Below are 19875 nucleotides of genomic sequence, written 5' to 3'. Positions count from 1 at the left end.
TTGTTCTGTGTGCTACCCTTATTTTCTGCTGAAAATGGGCAAAAAATTGTGCTGATGGGATTCAGTGGTTTTTCATCGAATTTAGAAACGTGATTCAGAAAGGCAGGAGCTGCAAAAATGGGGCTTAGGTTGTGAGTTGCCCAACTCCACTCTACATCTTAGACTTCCCTCATGCCTGCAGGAGAATATTGGGTGGCGGAATGACAGCACTCACCTTCTGGTCTTCTCCACTGAGTCGGCCTTCCATTATGAAGCTGATGGCGCCAATGTCCTTGCTGGAATCCTGAGAAAGAATGATGAAAAATGCCACCTGAACCAAGCAGGGGCATACACCTTTGATACCAAGCAGGATTACCCCTCTGTACCTACCCTTGTGCGGCTGCTGGGGCGGAGTAATATCATTCCTATTTTTGCTGTCACCAACCACTCCTATGATTACTATGAGGTAAAAAACATCATTAAGCAGGAAAAATATGGGGATCTTGGGAATATAAAGGAGCAACCTGTGGTGATATTTGGAGCAATACTGACCAATAGATATTTGCCCAGCAAGGGAACTAGCTCATCTGTTTACTCCTAAGGCAAGAAGCCGAGTTTGCTTCCTATGGGAAGATTTGGAGTTAAAATGTTAAAAAAATAAATCAAGTAATTCTTCAGTAGAAGGGATGTCTTTCCATTTTTCCCTACAGAGTAGAAGTGAGCCTTGCCCACATTTCCTGGCAGCCAGAAAATCATCTGGGCACAGACAAATCAGTAATTAGTTTTCTGAGAAAGCAGTGGCTTAGTTCCTGCTAGCGACCCCTTCCATATTGTAGACCAGGAAATCATTGAAGATTGCTTGTGGGAACTGAGGAGATGGGGTGGGGCAGGCTGAATCATTTTGATGTATGTCAGTGCCTAGAGATAAAATAAGATCTTCAGGTATACAATGATCCAAATATTTGGGAATGAATTGTCCTTGCATCTGATTTCCCAGAGCTGCTGTGCAGTCTGTTTTTGCAATGCAGTGGAGACCCCCAGTGGCTAGCTAGATAATCCATGTTAGAGATAACTCAAAACACATCTCTTCTTTTACCTCATAACTCTTCATCCATGGCTAGACCAAAACATTTATTATATTAGGACATCTAAGATTGATCTGCATCTATCACCCCCATCCCATGGTGATTAAGCCTTCTGTTCTATGCTGCTTTTCGGATTGAAAAAAGACATTCATGCAAGTAACCAAGTCTAGTTTGCCTCTTAGAGCAATATCCCTCCATTCACTTTCTCTAGACCATGGACAATTCTCTTACTTTTTTTCCTGTTGAAATATCAGAGAGTATAATGGTATTTTTACCTCTTTCTTCTGGCCCATTTTCTCAGTCTCAGTCTCAATCATGCTGTACTCCCTTTTATTTGTAGGAAGGAAAACAAAGACATGATTTGGGAAATTGTCTTTTTCCTTTTGTAAAGCAGCTAGTAGCTTATAGGTGAAAGGTCCCCTGTGCAAGCACCAAGTCACGTCTGACCTTTTGGGGGGACGCCGCTTTTGTGACGCTTTCTTAGCAGACTATAGTGGGGTTGTTTGCCATTGCCTTCCCCAGTCGTCACCTTCCCCAGCAAGCTGGGTACTTGTTAAGTAATAATTAATTAAAATAAGTAATAAATAGCTTATTAGATAATTTAAAAGCCTAGGGAAAAGGCTAAACACCCCAGCCTCCCTCTTGTAACTGTGCATGTACATAGACCAGTCATAGATTTCTTGGGAAGATAGGTAGTTTGGCTCTAAAATTCTGAACTTCTCTTGATCTTGCAAAAGGGGTACATTACAAAAGATGCTGCAAGTAGAAAGAATGCTACAACCCATTTCTTTGGTAGTGTTGATAACCTATTCAACTAGTGTTAAAACCCTTCAAATTCTCTCATACACCTTTAGCCTAAGTGCATACTACAATTTTCTTCCTCCATGTGCTCCTAAGGATGAATTGGGGGAATCTTACTCAGAAATCAAGCTCTTATTTGAGGGATGCTAAAATGAAGGTGAACAGAATCTTCCCAATGAATTTTTGCCATTCGCTTTAAAAGGAAAAGCCATTGTACTTGCACTCTTCAGTAAAGGCTAATGGAAAATGTTACATTAGAATCCAGGGAAAAAAATCAGAGGAAAATTTTGCAGCATTGTAGTTTGTGTTTAGTCTTTCTCTGAAGTTAACCATAATTACGATAGAAAGATAACAGTCACTCATTTCTTGTGTATGTTTGGATTTCTTAACACTTCTCTTTTTTATCCATTTTGTACTTACAATATTAGATTCTTGCATTATAATCAATAAATACTATAGTATTTTTTTTATTAGAAACTGCACACATACTTTCCAATCTCTGAAATTGGGAGACTTCAAGAAGATTCTTCTAATATTGTGGAATTGATCCGTGTGGCTTTTGAGGTAAGAAACAACATCTGGTATTTTATGGTGTTCCTTCTCGGGGTAAACACAGTTCTCTTATATGTAATTCCCTATACTGTGAATGATTTACTCACTTACATTTCAGCCTTGCAATCCTTTCTTGAAGCTGCTGTTAATTCAGCCAATTCATAAGATATTTCCAAACAGGTAGCAATTAAATCGTATAAATCAGGGGTGTAAAAACTGTATCTCAAAAAAACCCTAACTGAGTTGTATAAGTACCTGTGGCCAAAAAATGCAGGCCCTTTGTTGCCTTTGGAGGGATTGGTGGGGATTAAGGGGCAAAATGGGTCCTTTAAATCTTGCAGATAAACTCAGTCCCGCCCAGTTTTTAAATAATTATTAATTATTAACAGTATTTATAGAGAACCTCAATCCACGCAACTTTGGATGGTTTACATGAGCAAACCAATGTAACATGGCTATCTCCTTACCTAAAATCAGAATTTCAACTAATAATTGAAGAACAGTAACAGAAATAATACAGATGTGTGCTAAAACACTCTAGGCCCAAACACCTACTGAAATAAGTTTGTTCTGAGGACCTTCCTGAACTTAAGGAGAGGAGGAACCAACTGTACCTTCAGGGAAGCATATTCCATAAAATGGGGCCACTACTGAGAAGACCTGTTTTCTGGTCCTAGTCCCATTAACCTCCTATGATGGAGGGACCCAGAGAAGGCCCTCCCTCAGTGTTCAAACCAGATGGTCAGAATTAGGCTTGGCAAGGCATTTCCTGATATATCCCTGTGCTATGGTTGGATATTATTGATCAACTGCACTAATTCAAATTGTGAAATCACTGCCCTGAATCCATTCCAGTTCTGTATGTTTTCACATCCTTTCCCAGCGTATTCGTTCCAAGATGGACATTCGAGCTTACAATATCCCAAAAGCCATGAAAGCTGAAATAACATCCCAAAGAAGTGAAAAAATAGAGTCTAGTTCATTCCGTATTGTTCGAGGCGAAGTGGTAAGCTCTCTATTTTGCATTCCTATTTTTTTTTTAATTTATTCTGCCTTTATTATTTTTATAAATAACTCAAGGTGGGGAACATACCTAATACTCCTTCCTCCTCCTATTTTCCCCACAACAACAACCCTGTGAGGTGGGTTGGGCTGAGAGAGAGGGACTGGCCCAAAGTCACCCAGCCGGCTTTCATGCCTAAGGTGGGACTAGAACTCCCAGTCTCCTGGTTTCTAGCCTGGGGCCTTAACCACTAACAAACAAAACTCTTGATTTTGAAAAGGCATTTACATCTTTTGGTAAGGGGGCCTTCTCTGAGCTTGGAGAATAAATTTGCATAGCTTAAAGCAACTGAAGGCAAACTGGGGGCTGCTTGCAGTTCCCGAACTACTTTTTTGCAGCATTTCAAGATCCATTTCAAGAAAATTCATTGGCAGATTCAAAGTAGAATTTCCCCCCAAACACCATGTATGCTACACATGTGTTACACATTTCAGTGAGCCTAGGATAAATTAATGAGCAAATTCCACCCCAGAAATCTGAAAATGTAAAAAATCTTAACAAAAGCATGTCTCCAATAGTGTAAACTCAGGAGAAGAAAACCTTATTTCCATGTTTCTGTCCATTCAGCTTTTGATGTGGTCCAGGAGGAAGAAATCTACTGGCCACTAGATATTTTGGATTTCACTTCCCATCAGTCCTCAACTAGCCTTGCCAGAAATGAGGAACTGAGCAATTGTAAAGCAAAACATCCAGTGGACCCCAAGTATAGTAGATCTGACCCTAGTCTTTCTGTTCCCAGATTTGTGGATGAAGTGGCTTTTTTTTCTAAATGAATCCAGAAAACATACAGACTTCTTTCTTCTCTCCAGGGAACCTTCAAAGTGCTTGTGAAAGCTAATAAGCTCGTGGACAACAAGCATGTCTGTGATCTCCCAGAGAGAGAACGGAAAGGTATTATCCACATTAAGCCCTCCTCTTTCAGTGACAAAATGGAGATTGATGCCTCAATTATCTGTGACACCTGCTCCTGTGAAAAGGTATGTTATTTTCCTCCTCTTTGTTTAGCAGTTCCAATAACTGTTCTAGACGATATGTGATAAAAGAATTTAACCCTAGTATGACCAATTTTTACTAATAGCAATAGTAAGACTAAGGGATGTTCTGTATCTGGAATGAGATCCAGTAATGTCTCCTCTCTCCTTTGCAGTATCAGGAAGTTAGATCACCGAAGTGCAGTTTCAATGGGAACTTTGCCTGTGGCCAATGTGTGTGCAATCCAGGCTGGCAAGTATCATGCTTAGGTTTTTGTTTCAGCATGGGGTCCACTGTCTTTCCTCCACCAGAAGGTTTATGCCTTCCTTGTCCAAGAGCAAGAAGTTGATGAAATGGAGGAACTGATAAGAGGATCAGTTCTCTTCTTGCCCCTCAGGAAAGCTGCTTGGCAGACTGTTTTGTCCTTATTTTAGGTAGCCTCCACATAACACACACGCACACACACACGTGTGTCTTTATTCAATTTGCATTTCATATATGTGACTCTAGTTGGCTCACAACAATTAAAAACAGCGAGAACGATAAAAAAAATAAACAGAGACGAACATACAACCAGACTAAAACCACTGTTACAAACTCAGTTGAACACAAAGCATAATCACAGTCAGCCGGTGAATACAAGCAATACATCCCATGTAATATAACCATTGGAAAGGCTCACCGCTACCGCCAGACCCCCAAGCACAGTAGCATAGCCGTGTCTTGGCCCTTCCTAAGGCCAGAAGGGTAGGGCCCAATCTAAGTTCCAGTCTTAAGTATCTGCTGTATACAAGGCCTGTGAATTCACACCCTGGTAAAGGGTTGAACAAATATAGAAGATCTGCTATAATGGAAGCTACCCATGCCTGATGAGACCCAATATAAGGGTGAAACTAATCAAATGGTGCCTCCAACGGTCAATAGCAAATATAACAACTTACAGAGCACTTTATGCTGCATGTCAGAAACAAAACCAGACTCTGCCAACAGACAAATACCCTAAATGTTTTACCTCTTTGGCCTCTATTTAGCTGTACAAGATGCCATATCTGAACATCTCGTGGCCATTCTCATGCTTGGCTTCCTCTCTTTTTGACAGGCGGGGGGACCTGTGTAGTTGCTCAACGTCCTCCATTACTGACATTTCAGCCTGCATACGACCTGGAGATACAGAGCCCTGCTCCGGCAAAGGCGAATGCCTCTGTGGGATCTGTCAGTGCAGTTCTGAAAATCTCATTCAGCGCTTTGAGGGACAGTTTTGTGAATTTGACAACTTGCAGTGTCCCCGCACTTCTGGATTCCTCTGCAATGGTGAATCTTTGGGCAGGGCAAAATATTGCATTCTCTGCCCTCAGTTCATTGACTACAGCCTTGTGAAGCACTACCTGACAAGTCATGAAGGGATTGGGAATGCTGGAGCAACCTTGGCCAACTTGGGGACCTCCCGTTGTGCTGCAGTCCCTCACACCTGGAGGGCTCAGAATTGAAGACTCTTTTTGGGGGCATGTCCCATTGTTAATGAAGGTTTAGAATAGCCTGCCCAGACCTGGAGTCTCAGTGACAAAGTTTAGAATACCTGGAGATTTCTGGTGGCAAAAATCTGTTTCTTCAGGGTCATTCCATAGATAACACACAGGGACCATGTGTTATCTATGGAATGTGCAGCTTGCTGAAAATATTAATTAGAGAAAGCACCAGAATCCTGACAGGAATTGCAAGAATGCAAGTTGGGCAGAATTAAGTCACTTTAGAATCCCCCCCTGCCTAGTCATTTTCATTCAACTCATCCTACCTCGCAAGTTATAGAAAGGAATGATTGATTGATTGATTGATTGATTGATTATGTGCCATCAAAGCATTGTCAACTCTTAGTGACTGCTTAGATTGATCTTCTCCATGAAGTAAGGAATGACTCTATGCATACTGCTTTGAACTTCTTAGAGGAAAAGTGAGGTATACTTAATAGCAAACAGACGGCCCTAGTTGCTTTCTTGTTTGAACTGAATCATGTGCAGAAAGAATGTTCACAGGTCTCCCATCTTTTCTTTGAGGGCTTTTAGAATGCATCATACACACACACATACACACAGGAAAACAAGATGTTCTACTCATGCATTTCCTGTCTTCTGACCTGTCACCTTTGCTTAGTTTAGCGGTAGAGATTTGTATGGCATATTTCTTTGTGAACAGCCTCTGTACTGCTGATAGATGAATTAAGATTTTATTAAGACTTAATTAAAAATAGAAATGTAAGTACAGACCTGCTATGTATGTAAGTTGGTTCTAAATGCCTTTGTGCTGATGCTTCATGTCTCTCTACAGACCGGGGGCGCTGCTACATGGGCCAGTGTGTATGTGAAGTGGGTTGGGAAGGCCCTGGTTGTGAGTGTCCCACAAGCAATGAAACCTGTGTCAGCAGTAATGGGGTGAGTAAATTGCCCATCCAGAAGAGCTATCAGTACAGTTTATGAGGTGAATGTGAAACTGTTGCTTCCTATTCAAATGGCTGAGAGACGACCACATGCCTTGGCTTTGAACAGTTGTTTCTAGAGTCTTTTGTTAAATGGGCTAAAAAATATACGGGTAAATAAACACTGGTGTGTTGTGATAGAAAAACGTTATTTTTTATTTATTTTAACAGATTTTATGGCAAGGGCGACTGTGGTTGGCTAACAAAATTGTGTTGCTGGATATAGAGACTCTGCAGAACCTTTTCTCTGTCCCTTTGCTTAGATCCTCTATTTCTTGGCAACACTGCAAAAGATAATTAGAGTATATAGGTTGAGAGGCAGAATGTCTGCAAAGAATAGTCACCAAATTGGCACCCTTCAGGTATGTGGACTCCCAGAATTCTCTGCCAGCTTGACAACTGCTAAAATTTCTGGGAGTTAAAGTCCAAGTATTTGGAGAGAGGCAAGGTTCAGGATGGCTGGAATAGATTCCATGTTTTCAGCCCTCATTTTGGGCAGTGAAGATATAACAGAAACCTATTCCTTTTTCTCATCTGACCTTATGTAATAAAATGTAGCTGCTAAAATACTTTTTTCCTCTGGGGAGCCATATTTTTATTTCAATTTATTTATTGATCTCTGAGGGGTACAAGAGTATGGCTGATTAGGTAGTTACATCACTGGACAAAGGTAGAGGCACATTTTGCAGGCCTTAGGCTATATGTTTTTGAAAAAAAATGTTTAGGTTGTTAAAATAAAAATTAAATGTATCAAGCTTCTCAGAGGATGCAAACTGTCATTTTGTGCTCAATTTCAGCAGCAAATCTTAGAGGGTCCACAAAAAAAATGTCCCATGGTCTGCAGGTTGCCCATCCCTGTGTGTTGGATGCAGATATGACAATTCATGTGAAAATCTGCCAGTATACAGTTATTATAAACTTAATAAGTTGGAGATGAAATCCAAAATTGACAATTCAGCTTGCTGGCTCCTAAAATGAATCTTTGATCTTACTAGATCTCTAGTGAGGTATTGCCTGCCTGACACTTAACCCTATTGCTGTTTACATAATCTGTGATCCTTGAATAAAAACAGAAAGAAGAAGGTTCTTTCCCTCTCTTTTAAATGTTCTCTGGTAATGGAAAGAGATCTGCTACTGAGGTCAGGAAAAGCCGTCTGTTATCTCAAGATACTGAAAATGTATACAGTGAAGGAAACTGAGCAGTTACTTTGGTCTCTTGCAGCTGATTTGTAATGGACGTGGGAGATGTGAATGTGGTAGGTGCCGCTGTGGTAACCCCACGGTCCATACTGGTCCCACCTGTGAAACTGGAAATGTGGTAAGTGCATGAAAGTGCATATTTGGTAAGCAGATGACTTTGACTATTAATCTAATACCTACTGCTTACTGTTGCTATATTGTAGTAGGAAATATAGGCACAAGAATACATTATTCATGTTCTTGATTCTGAATCACCTTGCCTTTTCAAAATGCACCCATGGTGTTGGCAGCATTCATATACAAATACAAGTCTGTCCATATGTAGCCACAAAAGCGCACACTCTTTTTTTCATCATCTTCAATATTAACTCTTCCTGAATTCAGAAATAACTGATCCTATCCTTTCTTACAGTAAGCTATCAATCAATCAATCAATCAAGGCAGTAAATTTTAAAGAAAATCAACAGACGCAGCAAAGCAGATACACATGATTTGCTAGAGTAAAGTGTCCAGCTCAGTTCTGAGTGGTGGGAAATCAGGGTTGCCAGTGTTTACTGGGGGTTCAGTTGCCTTTGAAGGAGGCCCTTGAGTGGTACAAGGCATATCTAAACATACAAGATGAGCATAAGAAGAGAGGTTCATAGCATTAATTCCCCAGCAGAATCAAGTTCCCTATTAGATTTCTTGGGGAACTCATAGCTCTGTTTTTGCAGAGGGCCTTATCTTCTGTCTGGTGGTTCCCAATCATAATGCCATCTCCTTTTCTGTGAGAAGCTTCTCATTCCCCCCCTCTTCTCAACTGGCTTCATTCCCAAGGCTGTATTCTGCGTCTCACGTGATAGAGTGTTATGTGCATGTGGCCTGTTACTGTCCTTCCTGATCCCTTCTGTGTGATACCCATCTCTCCACTCCTCCATGTCTCTTGATGCTCAGACGCTGATCTAGAACTGAGTGTTTCAACTGCATTATGCTTTCTCTCTCATGAATAGGCTTTCCAGCGGGTGTGCGAAGAAGAATTCCGAAGTTGTGTCCAGTGTCAGGCTTGGGGAACTGGAGAGAAGAAGGGGCAGAAATGTTCAGAGTGCCGTTTCAGGATCGAGCTGGTGGATGAATTGAAGCAAGGTAGTGTAGTTAATCAACTGCCCAGTTTAATATTCAAATGCAAGCCAAGCACTCCACACTGCATTAGTAAAAATGTCAAATTTGATAGGTAGGGGAAAAGGGAGAATAATATAAGCAGTAGGCATTCCTATTCTTTCTTTTACTAAAGGCCATTCCATATTTTTGGTTATCTGTCCTTTTACTGTCCCTGTTTTGTCTTTGCCTTGCCTTCTGGGAACACCTTGTTAAAACTGTGTGAGTTGTACCAGTTGTCCTACCATCAACTCTTCTTTCTCAGAACCAAAATCTAGGAGTAAACTCCCTTGGGTGTGAATGCAACTCATCTTTAATGGGCACGCATGTAAAGACATGTACACAACCAGTAAATCACCAAGCAAGGAATAAACCTCTTACCACATACACTTCAAGTTTCTTTTGAAGTCTGATAGCAGTATATCTTCAATTATGTCTTTCTGAAATACCTGTAGCCAAAGGGACAAACATACCAGTTTGTCATCCAAACCAGTGGAGCACAGACTATTTCAGAATGCAAAAGATTGCTTAAAAGGTACAGCAATCTATTATGGCTGGGGAAGGCAGGAAGAGCCCAGGAGTGCTGTTGGGACGAGATAAGCAGAATGTGATACTCTTGTCTTAGACTGATTCCTGGTGTTATACAGCATGTTCATTATATCACAATCGCAGTCGCAAGAAGATGGGTGGCAAGGATAAGCTGTTTAAATCAGTTTCCTTATTATGTGGACATACCACTTTTTAGTGGAAACATGCTAATCAGCAAACCTTACCTCACTAGTGATTTAGAGCATCACACAGTGTCACCTAACATACACATTTTATTTTCATTAATGATTTGTTGTCACAGCAGTGGCTGGGTAGAATTAATACACTATAATCTGCTTGTAAGAAAATGATCAGTAATTGCCACTTTATGTTAAGCAGCTGTAGGCCTTTTCACACCCCCAATAAACAGCCCAGAATAAGGATACAGCCGTGCAATGCTATACCATGCTAGTTGGCCTTCTCCTTTCTCATTTTGCACAGACACATCTACACATGCTGAATAGAGTTGCATCATGAATGTACATATTACAGATACTCTAATGAAGTGTTGCTCGACCTCAGCAACTTTAAGCTGTGTTGATTTCAATTCCCAGAATTCCCCAGCCAGCCATGTGGAATTCTGGGAGTTGAAGTCCACACTGCTCGAAGTTGCTTAGGTTGAGAAACAATGTTTTAATGTAATCTATTACATGCCAATGATATACTGTACATTGGGTTGGATTAGCCACACTTGCAGTAGCTGTGCTGAAACCCCTGGGACTTACTTCCTTCTTGTTGACTCAGGCTTATCCCCTTTAGTTCAGGCTTTTGAAGCCAGGAAAGCTTCTTTCCACCTGTCTTGTGACTGTGTTGGCAGATTGAATCACTCAACCCCTGTAGGTACTTGTCTGAAATGGCCCTCAAATGGAAGAATAGCTCTTTTCTCTTTTTTCTCTGTGGCCGACAATAGAATTTTGATCCCAGCTACTTCCAGGATAAACTGGCAATACTACATCTGTTTTTTTGTCTCTGCAGCTCAAATTTGTTCTTTCCAAGATGAGGAGGATGACTGCATTTACCGCTACACTAGGGAAGAAGATGCCAACCTATCACAGAACAATACTGTTCTTGTGCAAAAGAAGAAAGGTAACGACTTTCTAAGGAGAGAGAGGGATCCCAAGATGTAGCTGGTGCATTTTTTGTATTGCCTTAATTAACTTCTCAATTAAAACTTAGAACTTTATGGATTATTTCAAATTATATTCAGACAATGTTGTACATTGACACAATTGGAAATCTACTGAAACAGATTTCAGTAATACGCGCTTGACCAACTCAGTTACGTATTTAGATTTTAATAAGCACTCTGTAAACTAGTTTTTCTACTGCTTTTGGAACTCTGTCTATCTCAGTGTTTTCTTGTTCATACTAATAGAATTGCATCATGGTAGATCAGGATCTACCAGTAGTTTTCTGAATTATTTGCAATTGATTGGCAAAGATGCCTAACTTCAGTTTCTGCAAGAGCAATAACAAATGATTTTGTAAAATTTAAATTGGGCTGCTGAAATGAGGAAAGCTTGAAATGACCAGGAGTGGACTTTATGTGAAAAAGACAGTTCAGTTCACTTCTGATACTGGAAGCAAACCCCTTGATTCAGATGGTGTTTGGAGTCATGCTTTTCTTTCACCCCAAGTTTGTTTCTGCAGTGAGCTCTGGATAGTGACTCCTAGGGTTTTAGTAAATAAAGTTGATTCAATTAGCCTAAACTCTGCTGCTCTAAAGTAATCCATCCAGTTGTTTTAGATTACAAACCCATTGCTGGCCAACAGCATCATTTTTTGCTATCTTGAGGTTGATGGTGGGGTTGTAATCCAACTCTTTTGGAGGCTGCTGGGCTATGGAAGCCTGATCTTCATGGACTGGCAGGAGTTCTCAGAGTTTTTAGTTGGCTAGCTCTATGTGGAGATACCAGAGCTGAGTTTTTACATGATTAAATGTGTTCTGCCACTGAGTTACAGCATGCCCCCTTGCTCTTCTCTTCCCTACCCAGAAAAAAAAAAGATTATGTTGCTTCCTTTGGTCCCCTGATTAATTTGGAACATGTTTGCATTTGCTCTCATTATATGTAGAGTGTCCACCAGGAAGTTTTCTTTGGCTTATCCCCCTACTCATTTTTCTGATACTGCTCCTGGGGTTGCTGCTTCTCCTGTGCTGGAAGTTCTGTGCTTGTTGCAAGGTAAAATTTATGTTTCCAACCTGTAGTAACAAAGGGAAACGGGGGGTCTTTGGTGGCATGGTTTGAATCTAACTTGTGACTCAGTCATTTTTCTAACAATTTGGAGGTTTTTAAAATTCTCTGTCATGTCTTGTACAGAGTAGAAGTCAATGTCATACATTTTCTGTCTTGTTCATGTAGGGTCCTAGTTGATGCCATCTTTATATTGATTAAATGATAACAATTATTTTTTTCCTAGATCCAACTTTCTTCAACTTCAGTAGAATCATTATTTATAAAGATTATTTTTGTCAAATACAGCATATCTGAGATATTTTGCTGTATTCAAAAATGATTGTATGGGGGAATTAAGAATGGAACAGAATGGAACATATTGGAAGGGTCTGGAGTTGGAGTAGGCACTTGTCCAAGGGGGAAGATGAAGAAACAATGGCATTGCATCGTCAATGCCAAGGAGCAAATGAAAGTGAATGGAGAGAGAGCCAGTGAACCTCTATCTCTTGTCACGTTGAGAAGCGTCTGAGAAATAAGAAGCATATACAGTAGGTAGAAGAGGCAGGTCTGATTTATATGATGCATTGCCATAATCAATGACATCATTGATCCAAATTGGTCAATGCCGTATTAGTCTTGTCTATTCAGTGCCTGTGCCATATAAAACCAGGTTGATATGCTGCTCTTGCTGCCAGTGGAACTCTTTGAGTGGTGGCAGCCAGAGTGCACTTCAGCATCCTTCTCCTTAGCAATGTATTTTGTATCATCCACTTAAGCAACTGCAAAAAGCAGAGAGGTCCATTCTCCTGCCAGTAAGTTTATTTTCGCACTTTTGCATTAAAAGCAATTCAACGCTTTTTCTTTTTCTTTTTCTGAACCTAGGGTTGTTTGGCTCTGCTACCCTGTTGTGCACGAGGTACATCTCATGAATCTATATGTGGTCTTTGGGATGGGTGATAACAGCATTAGAATGGTGTGCTTAGATCAAGACTGAGAGAAAGCAATATTACATCAAAGAAGAATAGTATATTGGAAAAAAAACCCAAGCAGCTGAAGCTTAGTATAAGCTGCCTGCCACTTAATCAGCTCAGTAATTATCTGTCTAAATTCTACCAACCTGTATCCTACTAAGCAGTTGTTATCTGTGGTCTTAAGAAGATTAGGACTTTCCAAGCATTGCTCACTGAAGCCCTTCAGTTTTGGGAGAACCTGGACCTTCAAAACCTATGCATTGCACTTAACTCTCTGAATAGTACAGGGAGAATAATCCCTTATGTTCATAGAATGTAAGGAAACAAACCTTCATTTTGTGAATGGAAATTCATTTTAGAATAGTGTCATGATTCTGGAATATTCAATATGGATACACACTAAAAGTATATGTTATAAGGCATAACAATGAGGAGGGACAGACTTAGGACTTTAAGTTATGGATGGCCAAGATAAAAATTAACAAAAATAATACAGCTTATTGCTGGCAATCTGAGTACCAGTTACTAATTAGAAATAGGTCCACCTGAGAAAAGGGAGTGGAAAACTCATTCTAGGTTGTAAATAAGGTGCTTCTCCTTTGACAAAAGTATTTTACTTATTCTGTTTAATGTATGAAAAAGATTTAAAGTTAGATCCAAGGTGTTGAAATGCAAATGCTAACTTCCTTTCCTTCTCTGAAGGTCGTATGGTTGGTTTCAAGGAGGACCACTATCTGCTCAGGCAGAGTCTTATGACCTCGGACCACCTGGACACTCCAATGGTGCGCAGTGGTAATTTGAAAGGAAGAGACACAGTCCACTGGAAGATCAAAAACAATGTGCATAAGCAAGACTACTCATCCTTGACTCTCAATCCCAAGGATGTCGGTGAGTGCTCACTTTACAAGGTGGAGAAGAGAGTCCAGATGGAACATAGCTTGTTTCTGAAGTTAATGGTGGTGGTAGGGGGATGGTTGCTCCTTCAGCATCTGATCTGAAACTTGATTCAGTCATCTAGGTGGCCATGTAGTCTCACTCATCCAAAGCTTCCGAAAGTATGTGAGGAACTGCTTGTTAGGATACAGGTAGGTTACAATGGCAATTGGGAGCGGAATTACCATTGCTAAACGGTGTGGTTGAAAAGCACAATGTCACATGACCATATCGCTTAGCAACAGCAATCCCTGGTAGTCCTGGTTGCCATCGTAACTCCAAGACATGCAGGTCATTAAGCAGGAAGGGGTGGGAGTCCCAGGTGAGGAGCATGTGAATTGCAGAAGGCCAGGCGAGGACCTGGGAGGGCTGGTGCAAGCTGCGCCAGCTGCAGAACTCTGGGGAGAGCTGGCACAGGCCATGCACGAGTTGGGGAGGGCCTGGGAGGTCCGGCGTAGGTTGCACATGAGTCGCGGAGAGGCTGGGGGGGGTCTGGGGGAGGCCGCCTGTGAGTCACAGGAGGCAGGGGAGGGTCTGGGAGGGCCGGTGGAGGTTGTGCGTGGGCGGGGGGTGCTGCGGGTGGGAGAAAAACAGGAGCGACTTACCAGAGTGACTTGTGACTTTCCCTGCTGGCTTCCCCGTTGGATCTGCTTGTGGAAAGCCAGCAGGGAAGGTGCAAATGGCAATCATGTGACTGCTCCCTGCGACATTGTAATCACAAGTGGGGCACCCAAGCACCCAGTTCACAGTCACGTGACCGCAGGGATGCTGCATTGACTGGAACTTCAAGGACTGGTCGTACATCCATTTTTTCAGCGCTGCTGTAACTTTGAACAGTCACTGAATGAATGGACGCAAATGTAATGACTGCAATACTCTATTACCATAAGTCCAATTCATATGTAAATATGGTAGAAATCGCTTTAATGGAAGAAGCATACAGAATGGCAAAAAAGTTGCGAATGAAAGTTCCCATGCTTTCCCTAACTTAAACAACCCAATGAGTGCATGATTCCCCCTCCCTTGCTCTGGTATGCAACCCCCCTTTCGTCAGTTCGTGCCAGTCTCTTGACTCCCTGCAGGTGTCTTCAATGGCTCAGCCTCTTAGGTATGAGAGATGGTCCAAACGTGATGTATTCTCACTCCTGAATGTTCCCCCTCCCACTCTGCCGACTCGCAAGTCTCGACACGTGTTGACTTTATTCATGCATGCGAGTCCAATCAGATGTTCTGGGAACATTTGATCGGGGAGCATGACAGTAAGCCGAGGACTACCTGTAGACTTGACTACCCTCAAGTCATGATCTCTTTCCACATTTTCAAATCTGAGAGAGTGGTAGCTTGTAAGCCACCTCTTTCACAAAATGGTCTGCACTGAGAAAGATTTAATATAGGGCTGGTTCAAAAAAGATCTCCCACATGTTTTTTGAGTTGGTGTTAATATTTCAGAGAACTCTCATGAACATTGGTACAATTGTATTGCTTTTTGGATGTAACTGCACCTGTATGTTTTATGTAAGTTTAATTTGTTGGCTGTCTCTGCAATTCCTGATCTAAAGGTGCTGATAATTATGTTAGAAATTCCTACCATTCCTCTCTCCTACAGTTATATTTGGAAGCAGGGAAGGAATCACTGTGTAACCAATATAAGCCTATGATGTGGATTCTAATTTTTGAAGTCCAGCAGAACTCTATGCCTCAGTTACATTTGTTCATATCAACGTTAAATGTGTCCCAGAATTCTAACCACTGTTTACATGGTATATGTGAAATAAATGCTGTGGTTGAGCCACATCATTATTTCCTATTACATTTCTGTGTTGACTGGTTGTGCTCCTTGCTGACATGCAACTGCAAACTGATGAATTTATTTTCTTATTTCCAGTTCCATACGGGCTCTCTCTCAGATTGGCACGGCTCTTCACCCAAAACCTTGCAAAACTTGATAGCCGTGAGCGTGAGCAACTGCAGAAAGAGGTGGAGGAAAATGTAAGAAGCAGGGGTATTTGTTCTATTTTTATTTTTCCCTTGATATAGGGAGCTCAGGCATGTGCATATATGTATGTGACTTGCTCCTGTTTTTATCCTCACCACGATTCTAGGGAGTGGGTTGGATAGATTTTGACAAAGTCCCCACAGAACTTGACAACTAAGTCAGGATATGAAGCAAAGAGTTCCCAAACACTGTCATGCTGATTTGTTGCTGGGGAGGTACACATATTGAACTCAGTGCAAGATTTCTTTCCTTGGATATGAGTGTTGATACAACTTCTGTTGTGGACATGATGTCTAAATCAAGTGAAAAGAGTCCCTCCTTGGGAGGGAGATGGGCGGTGATAAAATTGGATAAATAAATAAATACGTGAAGGGCAGAAGGTGGGCCTGAAGCCTTTAACACCAATACTTGACTGAACACCTGATGAGCTGGGGTGGTCCTTACATACCAGCTTGATGTATATTGGGATACTTCCTTTAGAGGATCTGGACTAATGGCGCTCTCTTGCTCTTCCCAGCTGAATGAGGTGTACAGAGTAATCCCAGGTGTCCAAAAGTTCCAGCAGACAAAATTCAGGTGAGTGGATCGGGGAGCATAACTGGCATGGGAAGAAATAATGAAATCTCACTCAACAGGTTATTTTTTTTAAAGGAAAATAGATGATGATAGGTGAATAGCAGGGAACTGGTGTGATGAGAGAATATCTCTTTGGCTGAGGAGTTTTCCTAGAATAAAAAGGTAGTAGAATTTGAATTCCCCTCTAACCAGCTTTCCAAAGCTAAAGTCTACAGCAAGTACTGTATAAAGCATAGAGGGTATTGATTTGGCCTGTCAGTCACTAAAACGATGTTTTTCTGATTAAATCCATGAAATTTATGAATTTCATCTGTTTTCTCGCCAGGATTCAGCCAAATGCTGGAAAAAGGTAAGCAAAACCTTTTAATTTCTGCCCTAACATCCAGTTGTGGACTTTGAAATAGTTTCCATTGCTGTACTTATACTGCAACAGTTTTCACCTACCTTCCAGAAAATACGATGTTGTTTTTTAAGATTATCATTGCTGGTCTTTTTCTCTGCATTGCATTATTTACTCTACAGAGAATCAAGTTGTTTATCTGCAAACCTGTTACTACTGCACGTGGGAACCTGTGCTCATACAGGTAGTCCTCGGCTTACATCCATTCATTCAGTGACCGTTCAAACTTGCAGTGGTGCTGAACGAGTAGTACTTAGGACTGGCCCTTGGAGTTCTGTCTGTCGCAGTGTCCCCACAGTCACGTGATTGCGATTTCCGACATTCCCTGCCGGCTTCCCACAAGCAAAGTCAATGAGGAAGTCAGCAGGAAGTCAGAAGGAGTGGTCACATGAGGTCCTCGCTTAACGACCTGCATGATCCTTGCTTAACTACGGCGGCTGGGACTGCCGGAACTGCGGTCACTAAGCGGTATGGTCACGTAATGCCACACTTTATGACCGTGTCATTTAGTGATGGCAATTCCAGTCCTAATTGTGATAGTTAACTGAGGACTACCTGTAGCAGGTAGCTGAGAGCTACACTTAGACTGTTCTGGCTGCATGGGCAGACATTTCCATTGAGACATTCCTCCCTGAGTCTTTGGAGTTTGTCTCTATACAGAAGTACTGGAAGAGAGACATATAACCATTAATAGGCTCCTGGGAAGTGTGACCAGCCAAAAACTGTAGAAGCCCCATGTTATCTCTTTGGTGCCACATTGGTATCCACTCCTGCAATCCGCTGCAGATACCACTTTTGAGGATAGTGGGAGGCACTCAGTGTTAATTTCTTTGCTGAGGAAGGCTAGAAGTATTCTAGATTAGCACAGTCTGTGGATTAGCAGTTATACATTTGTGTGGGCATTTGTGGGCAATGGAGCAACTTGCTACAGCTCAGGCTGGGGTGATTGGTGGGTTTGGGAATGATTTTTTTTTTAACACCAGGGCCTCATTTGTCATGCTTCCTCATCCATGGCTATATCCCAGTATGCTAGTGGTTGGCAGGGATGGACCAAAAGCATGAGCAGGGGAGGTAGTCTGATGTTTCTCTTCTTTCCAGGCAAGACCACACAATTGTGGACACGGTGCTCCCTGCTCCCCGCTCAGCTAAGAATGACATTATAAAAGTAACAGAGAAGCATGTCTCACAAGAAGCTTTCAATGAACTAAAAGTGTCACCTGGCTACTACACTGTGATTGCTGACCAAGGTAGGTGCCTCCTTCCTTTTGCTTTAGTGTCTGAGCTTCTCCATTTCAGATTGGTTGAGCGGTGGGGTTGGGGGAGGCTTCTGTGATGGAATGCTTCTCCATATACAGTTTTCCCTCTGCAAGGGAGCCAGTCTTGGGGGTGGGGGGCGTCTTCTGTCATACATTGCAGAGTTGTTGTGTTTAATGACTGTAGTCAGCAGTGATACAGCCTAACACAAGCTGACGATTGCACTGAAGAGTAGGGGTGCTTCCAGAAACAAGACTGCAATTTTCAGTCACATGACACTGTGGAATTATTCTGTTTTTCTTTCCTGAATAACTACTCAATGATAGAAGAAAAGTCAAGGTAGGTCCATGTGGTGCTAAATTGTGGCCTTCAAATGTTGCTGAGCTTCAGCTCCCAGCAGCCCTGGCCAGCATGGCTAATGGTGAGAGATACTAGGAGTTGCAGTTCAGCAACCTCTAGGAGATTGGATGTTGCCCACCACTGGAATAAATGATGTGCAAATTCAGGAAGAGGAAGATATTGCCATCTGGACCTCACCTGTATTATGTAAGGAGGCAGAGCAACTATATAATAAGAAACCAAGGGATCATTTTACAAGGAGCGCCTTCCAATTGTGAACTTACCTTCCTTCTTTCCTTTGCCTCCATCCAAACCCTAGATGCCCATGGCTTGGTTGAGTTTGAGGAAGGAGTAGAGCTGGTGGATGTTCGGGTTCCCCTCTTCATCAGGGAGGAGGATGATGATGAAAAACAACTGCACGTGGAGGCCATTGATGTTCCTGTGGGCACTGCAGAAATCGGACGTCGTGTGGTCAACATCACCATAATAAAAGAGCAAGGTGGCGTGAGAGCATGCAGTGGGAAGGACATACGTTTGCCACACAATCACCTCTGCTCCTTCTGTAGTTTACCACAGTTAAACTTAGATCATTCATGAAAAAGGTTTCTGCTCTAATGGGCAGTCAGAAAACTTCTTGGCCCCCTGAAAAATCGGGTGTTCCTACTTTCTATATGCTATAGATAAGGGGTGGCAGAACTCAATTTGTGACCCTCACAGCACCTCCAGAACCCTCAAAGCACAATCTGAAAAGGCAAGTCCCAATTTTGGGGTGAATGGGTTGGGGGACTTTAAAAAGCAAAATTAGTGCTTTAAGCCTTGCAAAGATTTAAGGTATCCATTTCACTTTTTAAAAATTCCCCAACTCTTCCCCAACTTCAGGTTGATTTCTGCCATAAGGGGGTCAAGGAGCAAAATGGGTACTTGCAAACTTTAAATGTCATTCTAGAAAATGACCATCCTCTGCCCATGAGGCCACAAATCATCATTAGTGCATGGTATAAGGAGGGCATGGTAAGACAACACTGGGGATCAGCTTGTTTTCCATTTTTTCTGGGAACAGATGCTTAGGGTATCCCAAGTCTCATGTTCATTTAGGAAGGAATGGAAATGGTAAAGGACATAGCAAAGTCCATTTAGGGGGTACACACACACATCCCTCTCTTATTATTGGTGATGCCAGTAAAAAACTTTCTGAACCTGGCTGCCAAAGGCTTCATAGAGTACTAGGAAACAAGTTGGAGTAATATTGAAGTGTGGATCTTGTTCTCTAGCTTAGTAATGGGGGCAATAAGTGGTATTTCCTGCTTGTTAATGTAACACTATGTCTATACAATGCCTAGATGAAACCATTATTTTTATCGGATGAAGATTTTAAAAATATTACTGCC

At 41.7% G+C, this 19875-nt stretch overlaps 1 protein-coding gene across 5 annotated transcripts in view; it reads left to right on the top strand.

Annotated features, from left to right (window-relative positions):
- Positions 1-19875, top strand: part of ITGB4 (integrin subunit beta 4) — an 82341-nt gene that overhangs the window by 35842 nt on the left and 26624 nt on the right. For all 5 annotated transcript variants that reach the window (XM_063293087.1, XM_063293084.1, XM_063293083.1 and 2 more), the window contains exons 8-25: positions 182-445; positions 2340-2429; positions 3301-3423; positions 4290-4457; positions 4628-4704; positions 5552-5763; positions 6775-6878; positions 8145-8240; positions 9112-9244; positions 10820-10930; positions 11918-12024; positions 12901-12934; positions 13692-13877; positions 15808-15911; positions 16436-16494; positions 16820-16843; positions 17993-18141; positions 18807-18986. In XM_063293087.1, the coding sequence (XP_063149157.1) occupies positions 182-445; positions 2340-2429; positions 3301-3423; positions 4290-4457; positions 4628-4704; positions 5552-5763; positions 6775-6878; positions 8145-8240; positions 9112-9244; positions 10820-10930; positions 11918-12024; positions 12901-12934; positions 13692-13877; positions 15808-15911; positions 16436-16494; positions 16820-16843; positions 17993-18141; positions 18807-18986 (2221 nt within the window). The remainder of the gene's footprint in view (positions 1-181; positions 446-2339; positions 2430-3300; positions 3424-4289; positions 4458-4627; positions 4705-5551; positions 5764-6774; positions 6879-8144; positions 8241-9111; positions 9245-10819; positions 10931-11917; positions 12025-12900; positions 12935-13691; positions 13878-15807; positions 15912-16435; positions 16495-16819; positions 16844-17992; positions 18142-18806; positions 18987-19875) is intronic.

The sequence above is a fragment of the Candoia aspera genome, chromosome 2, assembly GCF_035149785.1.
Source record: "Candoia aspera isolate rCanAsp1 chromosome 2, rCanAsp1.hap2, whole genome shotgun sequence".
NCBI lineage: Eukaryota > Metazoa > Chordata > Lepidosauria > Squamata > Boidae > Candoia > Candoia aspera.
Note: the sequence above shows the minus strand (reverse complement) of the source record. Positions and strands in the feature narration are given on the sequence as shown.